This window comes from Trematomus bernacchii, unplaced genomic scaffold (assembly GCF_902827165.1).
Source record: "Trematomus bernacchii unplaced genomic scaffold, fTreBer1.1, whole genome shotgun sequence".
NCBI classification, from domain to species: Eukaryota; Metazoa; Chordata; class Actinopteri; order Perciformes; family Nototheniidae; genus Trematomus; species Trematomus bernacchii.
In genome coordinates this window covers 571,478-579,476 of record NW_022987588.1, presented here as the reverse complement: position 1 = coordinate 579,476, position 7,999 = coordinate 571,478, and the positions used below count along the sequence as shown (strand labels likewise).

Sequence of the window (7,999 nt, the reverse complement as noted above, 5' to 3'; positions counted from 1 at the left end):
TAGAAATGGCAGCTGATTGCAAGCAGGCCGGCTGGAGGGTTGTCCCATATCCTGAAGATAACAGTAGCATGGTGTTATCCCTCCCACAGGTCAGTAGGTCAAGTACTGGGGTCAAAGGAGAAAATACTGATGAGTTGTTGTCCCTAGAGACAATTCGTTTTGTGAAAGTGCAACCGACAGCAAAGCAACATTAGTATTACTTATCACTTGTGAATATTTTCTTCTCAGATGCTAGGGGGGAAAAAATACTTTTAAGTGAAGCTAACGTATTTTATTCTTGTCTCACTTGAGGAAGAATCACAATAATGTATCCTTTTTATACAAGATGTAAGAAAACAACCTAATTTAATGTTTTTCATTGGACCCTGAAAAGTCAGTCTGTGCCTTTAAATCAGCAGGAGTAATATGACAACCGTGACTTGCCTGGAGTACAGTACATGGATCCCATGACAGCTGGGACAAAACACACATGTTATGTTTCAGCTGGATGAGATTGTTTGTTATTTAGGGATTCAATGCAGCAAGTGGAGCAGTAAAAGCACATTCCATTTCAGCTTCTCAGTTCAAACACCTTTTTTGTAGGAAATGCAGGGCATGGAGGACAAAAGATTGTGAGATTAGTTTGACAAGTGCAAAAAAAAACCGAGCCAATGGGGCAAAACATTTTCAAAGATTTAATATATAACAAAACAGATGTTACACATTACAATACCAAAGGAATGTCTTCGTTCTTGTAGACACATGTTATATGTCCCCAGTCTTTTCTGATGACAAGATGAAATATTTTCAGAGTAAAAACATTCATGTGTAACCAATCTCATGTCAGCATAACAAAAGAACATGTTGCTTCCTACAACAGACAGTGAGTAAACTGTATAACTCAATTTTTATGACACATAACTTCTGGCTGTCAAGCAGTGACTGCACACACACACATACACACTATAATGCACACACACAACAATAATGTAAAACAATGATGTTGTTTTGCTTGACTGTTACACACCACAGCTGCTGCTTATATTAAAGTAGAGGAACTATTCATTCTGTTATTTGGTCATAAAAGTGTTAGCCATCTGTGACCCTTGTGCTGATTTAGGAGGATTAGTACATCATGGACATGTGCTCTCCACTATTAGCACTGATGTAAAGTATAGCAACAATATACTGCAGAATATTACGTAATTCTGTAGAAAACAAATAATGTATCTGCTCTTCAAGCTCAGTAGTCCCAGCTGACCCCTCCAGACAATGCTTGGAAATATTTAGAACCAAAACACGACTGCAAAGTGAATAATGTGCCGTGAGGACATTGTAAATCATTTGCAAGCACAACATCTCAGCTTTCTAGAAAGAAACAGTTGGACATTTTGGGAGTTTGCTTTTTTTTGTTGCATTTTTGCAGAGAGTTACGGCACTATCATGTCTGTATGATAAATATATAACTAGAGCTGACATGTGATTATCTTTACTTGGCTTGGCGCAAAGACTGGAAGACAACAGAAAGTCACTGCGTCCAAACAGAAATAGCTCAGCACGTTAAACTCTCCCCAAAAAAATCTGTCCTTTGTAAAGATTAACAAATAAATATGCAATGTCAATAAGTGAGCTTTCGAGTTGCTGTTATAGATTTTTCCCCCCCCGTTTCCTGTTCTTATACAAAGCTAAACTTATCAGCAGCTAGTTGTAGCTTCCTATTGAGTGTACAGGCATGAGAGTTGTATCTCAAAATTTCACAAAAAGTAGAATTATTTTCATTATGGAAAAAAGAACGCATGTTTTCTTTTGTCTGAAGGGATCTGAATGAAACAGCAGGACTGAAACACTGAGCCAGTCAGTGGCTCGACTAAATTGATGAAGCAGCTTTGTATGAAGTGAAGCACTGAGCAGACATCAGTGTGTGAAGACTTTCAACATGAAATATTTACAACATGAAAGAGGCAAAACAGTTTGAATGTAAATATATAAATATAAATTGATAAAAAAAAAAGATTAACAATACTAATCTGTTGATACTATTGATATTCAATGCCTGTCAGATAAAGCACACCATACACGCAAACACACACGCAAACATACAGTACATTCCTACATACATATTACAAGCAATACTTTTAGACATTTACGGCTACTGTTTTGGCTTTACAAATTATATTTTTGTGAATTCAGTATCAGCTGTTTTTATAAGACTGCTTTCTAAGTGCTTTTAAATTGATCCATCCACGTTGATATTAGCCTGTCTTCAAGCTTCTCTACATGACTCAAGCAGATTTCTATACATAGGATCCTGTGTGTGGACTGATTATGATAAGAACAAATCAGTTGTAACACATGTTTATATTGCATTACAGTCATTCAGATTTAGAAACAGTGTTCAGGAAATGCTATTTTAGGTATTACATTTCAGATCTGTGGTGGGTTGTCTACAGCAACAGCAGAGTACTCAGTCTCAGACATGTTGGAAGCCTCGATGAGGCGAGCCAAGCCAGTCCTTGTGGAGTATTTAAAGATGAAGGCCTTCATGAGGTCATAGCGGTAGTTTCTGTTGATGAAGTTGTAGAGAATGGGGTTGAAACAGCAGTGGAGCAAGGACAGGCACTGGGTGAGGTGTAAGGCCACATAGATCACATTCTCCATTCCACAGGTCAGAGGCACCAGACCCATCTGAGACAGGGCATCAACCAGGAGGACGCCATGGTAGGGCCCCCAGCAGCCCAGAAACACCACTATGTACGCCAGGATCACCCTGCGGCTCACACGGCGCTCCTGCTCCACTGGGGAAGACGATGAAGAAGAAGAGGAGCGGGAGAAAGCTCTGGCTAGCAGGGCGTAAAACACTGCGATGACGGGGAAGGGGAGAGCGAAGCCCAGCAGGATGAAGCTCAGCTGCACCCCCACCATCCACTCCCTGGGGTTTCCCTCCGGGTACACAGGCCTGCACAGCATGGTGTCCCCATGTGTTGACTTCACAGTGCGTAGGAAGTAGGTGTCAGGCAGGGAGGCAACCAAAGCCAAAAGCCACACTCCCACACACGCTGCGCGGCGTATTAGCTTCCTGCGCGCTCCCCCCTCGTTGTCTCCACTCTTCGTCAAGCTCAGGTAGCGGTCCACACTCATGCAGGCCAGGAAGAAGATGCTGCTGAAGAGGTTGACGGCGAAAAGTAGGTGTGTGAGTTTACACGCCACCTCCCCAAAGGGCCAGTGGCCGCGCTGGGCCAGAGAGCTCACCCACACGGGCAGGGTGGCGCACACGCACAGGTCTGCGACTGCCAGGTGGGCGATGTACATGTGTGTCTCATGGCGAGGCGTGGAGTCTCTTTGTGCACGGATGTTTACCCACAGGACCAGAGCGTTGGCAGCCAGACCGACAACGAAGATAAACGTGTAGAGGACACACATGGAGTACAGCAGAGCGTTGCGGTTGAAAGCCGTGGCGCACACCATTGTATCCACACTGGATATGTTGCTGAAGGCTTCAGAGAAGTTCAGGTCCCCCAACGACTCCCACAGGTCCTCCATCTCACTGGTGCTCAGACTCATTTTTCAGCGCAGGGAGAAGACCACAGACCACTGGGAGGTAACACACACCACCTCTGACTGGGATAGAACCTGTAAAAACAAGATAGCACCTCATCATTTCTTGTGGCAAAAAGTTATCTGGATAAGGATCCAACAACTACATGCATGCTGGTATCATATTTAAAAGCAATATTTGGTTCATAAAGCATGGCTTGTTTTACCCATGTGGACTCAGACTGCATGAGCTAATAAAACAGAAAGCTACTTGTGGTATGCCACCAGATCCTGAAGAATCTTAATGCGGTTAACTTGTTAAAACACTGCTTTCATGAGTTAATAGAGGCTCTCTGTTGCCGCGTCACAAACTCTGTGATTGATGTGCAGTCAGGAGCAGTACAATAAATGTTTATATTAGCTCGGCTAGCACAGAGTGCAGATTAGACATAAGGAAGTGGGATCGAGATATCCAAACAGGGTGTATTTCCGGAACGTTCCGGGCATTCCGAGATAAAATTTGGGTCAGGGTGGGAAATCTGATGTCAATTTAAAATATGTTTTCTTTTAAAATGCTTGTTATAGTAAAACACAAACAAGAGAAAAATATGTTTCTCTTCTGCTCTTGAGGGAGAGGGTGAGAAGGGAGCTGTCACCACCCAGATGATCAAAGAAGGGGCTGCTCATAACCTCAATACGTCATTTTACATCTGAATCTTATAACACAGCCACACATGCACACAATTTTAACTATAGGGTGCAAGAATGCTATGAGTAAGGGGAATGAAGCAATATGCCAGATCACAGAGGTGGTAGTCTGGAGCAGAAAGGCATTCCAATAATCTGGCATCTGATGCTTTTGAGCCTAAAGGGCCACTGAAGCCATGCATGGCCTGCACTCCCAATTTCCTTTGCTGTGATGTCTTGCTTAGCTGCCCTAAATGACGGCATGCCACAGTGTGATAGATCAGAGGTGATAGGTAATAGATCAAAACCAGAGCACGAGTGGCTTAACCCCGCTGTTGCCCCTCACTGACTTGTACGCCCACAGAGTGAATTGTGTGCAGTGATCAGCAGGAGGCTTGATGCCTGCAAAATGGTCCGACCAAGGTTAAAACGAGGGTCACCGACCACTGGGTGACACAGCACGCCGGAAAATAGTGAAATGTGACCCCGTCAGACATCTGTCTGTGAAGGAGACTTGTGCTGTACACTAATTGGTTAAAAAGTCACAGAGGATGATGAAAGAGTAAGGCAAAGTGAAAAAAGGATAAACAAGCACACCTGGAACATATTTAGATGTGCAGCTGTCTAGTGTGTGTTATGTCTTGGCTTTGTAATCTGTTATCTATTTTTCCAATTTGTATTCCTTTTTTTTCTTATAATTATTATTTGACAGCTACAATTACAGTTACTTAAAGTTTGCAGCTTTAAGTAACTGGTTATACATTTAAAAGCATGTGGTTGCATCAATGTGATGTTTGCAGATATGTTTCATGGGATTTCAGTTGGCTGAAATATAAAATCACACTATAATAGAAGATGTATTACGTTTTCTTTAAATTCATCTTCTTGATACAACATGTTGAATGCAGGATCCTGCCTTGTTTTTTTTATCATCTAATACCTAAATAAGGTATTTACACCACCTGTAAATAAACCTTCTTTTTTTTTTAAATCAGAAAACCTATCTTTCATTTGACTTTCAATTACTTCAAGACAGTGGAAAGTGCTATTCATTGTAACAGGGTGATTTTCTATACTGAGATAATCCCTCACAATGGTCTCTGTCTAATTCCCTCATATTATATGGAAAATACCTGGAGGTGCCAGGTAGCCCCACAGGCTTCAAGCTAATTAACCTCTTAACACCCAAACCAACAGATAACAGAGACATAAGATGTAGCCCATCTCTCCCTCTCTCTCCCTCTCTCTCCCTCTCTCTCCCTCTCTCTCTCTCTCTCCCTCTCTCTCTCTTTCTGTTTCTACCCTTTTCACCTCGCAAGCATCCAGTTACAAATGAGCTGAAAACGTCTTTTGTTACTCAATACACACACAATAAAAGCGATTGAAGGCGATGTTCATGCTAATTACCTCGACAATAAGGTTGCAGGTGCATCGAGTGTGTTAGAAGTTTCTCCTGTCAGTCTCTATCTACAGGCTTAGGTTTGTTATAAAGACCTTTAAATACATGACATCAGGTTTCTTTATAAAGTAAAAGTGTTGCCTTGTGCGTCATTGCGCACAAATAGCGAATCCAGCGAAAGAGCCCAGACTGCTGACGGCAAACACATACAATGTCATTGTTGTCATTGTTGATTTGTATCAGCTGGGAACAAACTTCTTTTATCAGTCAGTTTGGTATACAGTAGCTTCACTGCGTGCTTGGACTGGCAGGCAAATAAACAGTGTGAAGGCACGCTGGGAAGATAGAGAACTTAAAAAAATCACAAAAAATCACATTTTACTCCTATAAGAAGTTTCTGTTTCAGTAGCAATAGGCCTACTCAGCATATGTTTTTTTATCCCGGTTTGGTATCTGTATTTAAAAAAAAAATACACTTTTAAATACTAATTACGTTATCTTTGTTTATAAAGATGATCAGCGTGGAAAGAACTACATTACGTTGTGCAGTTTAGGCTTTTGACAATAACACAGCATTGAATCCTATATTCTTCATGCATCTACACACTGACTATCGCAGGTATCGAGCATCTCTGGGATGAGCTAATTGTTGGAATGCCGAGAAACTAGCCCTCCTACCCCACATGAAATCATACAAGCAGCTTACCTGTCTTTGCTTTCTGCTTCCTCGCTGAAGACTTCTCTTTAAAAGAACAGATGTATGTTTTTCGGTGCTGAAGAACACTTTAACTCCACTACTTGTGTGCGCCACTCTCCGCCTCCTTGAGTGAATCTGAGCCTGTTCCTTGTTCTGCACTTGCTGATACTCTGCAGAGCTACGCCTCCGAGGCTGGTCCTAACAGCGCTTTCACATGGCATCGCCCAGGGCGTTCAATAAACAGGCCGGAGAGTTTCGGCTAAGGAAAGAAGAACACGTTGAAGTTCCGGTTTACGACGCTTGAATGTATAATATATTATACAATATTTCCACATTGATGAACATCGTGTGTGTTTTTTTGCTTCATGTAGGTTTTTATATGGCATGCAGGTTTATACATGTCCATAATTTGACATGCACAGCAGTGCAATTATATTCTATGCTATTATCAAAGCATGCAAGGAATTAACATTTTAGTGACTATCATGCTAGAAGGCATTAAATAATAATACAAATAGATTGTGTGTAGTATTAAAAACGACTTAAGAAATAGAAAATAAAAGCCCTAAGCCTGTTTAGATGCTTTGTTTTACTCGCTGCTATAGTGTTATGGTTATAAATAAATAATTAAATCTAGCTATAAACTTTATGTTGCCAAAAGTTTAAATATGGTATTCGGGTCTGAAATCAGTATACGAGGGCCTGTAATATTGTAACGGCCCGTCGGCAGCGTGCGTTGCTTCAACGGGGACGCTTCCCATTCACTTTGAAGGGGGTGACGTCAGGCTTTGCCGAACTGCATTGTGGTTCCGTCGCGTCGCTTTGCCTTCAAAAGTTGAGAAAAGTTCAACTTTTCAAGCTTCGACGGAAGCGTCAGCCAATCAAATCATATGCCAGTACAAGCGCTACCCAATCAAACCGCGTGCTTGTGTGTCCGGGGCGGGAGATTAATGTGATTGGTTGCCAGACACGCCCACCGCCAAGCTTCAACGCACGCTGCCGTGTGGACCTACCGTAACGGCCCGTCCACACAGCGGCGTGCGTTGTCGCTTGCCGGCGGGCATGTCTGAAGCTAGACCAACAACCAATCACCTGAATCTCCCGCCCCGGACACACAAGCAGCGGTTTGATTGGCTAGAGCTTGTACTGGCATATGATTCGATTGGCTGACGCTTCCGTCGAAGCTTCAAAAGTTGAACATTGCTCAACTTTTGCAGCGAGCAACGCGAGCAAAGCTACGCTTCGCTCCCACAATGCAGTTCGGCGAAGCGTGACGTCACCCCATTCAAAGTGAATGGGCTGAAGCGTTGAAGCTTTAACGCACGCCGCTGTGTGGACGGGCCGTAAGAAAGAAAAAAACATGTATGACATATTGTGCAAACTTAAGAAAAATCTAATTGTTAAATGATTTAGTGACCAACCTTTAATTCACAATAGGACAAATGTAGAAGGAACACTATGCACAATACACATTAACCACATGAAACCATATTACAAGGGCAATTCCTCGAGCCTCGCCCCAGACACCCAAATATGAAACCAGAGAGACAGACAGTCAGTTAACCACATCTTCCACCCAAAACCAACAAACGGGTTAAACCCATCACCAAGTACCACAGGGCCAACTGAAAACACCCTCCGAATAACGAACCACCCCAAAAACCTTATTCCTGTTTCAAACTAAAAAACGTTATTAATGCGAT

At 42.4% G+C, this 7,999-nt stretch overlaps 1 protein-coding gene across 1 annotated transcript; it reads right to left on the bottom strand.

Moving 5' to 3' along the window:
• Window positions 1-661: 661 nt before the first annotated feature.
• Window positions 662-6,436, bottom strand: LOC117481151 (atypical chemokine receptor 3-like). Its single transcript, XM_034128715.1, has 2 exons — window positions 6,306-6,436; window positions 662-3,609 (listed from the first exon to the last, which is right to left on the bottom strand). Exon 2 carries the CDS (start codon window positions 3,538-3,540, stop codon window positions 2,404-2,406), a length of 1,137 nt encoding a protein of 378 aa, XP_033984606.1. The 5' UTR covers window positions 3,541-3,609; window positions 6,306-6,436; the 3' UTR covers window positions 662-2,403.
• Between the last annotated feature and the right edge of the window lie 1,563 nt (window positions 6,437-7,999).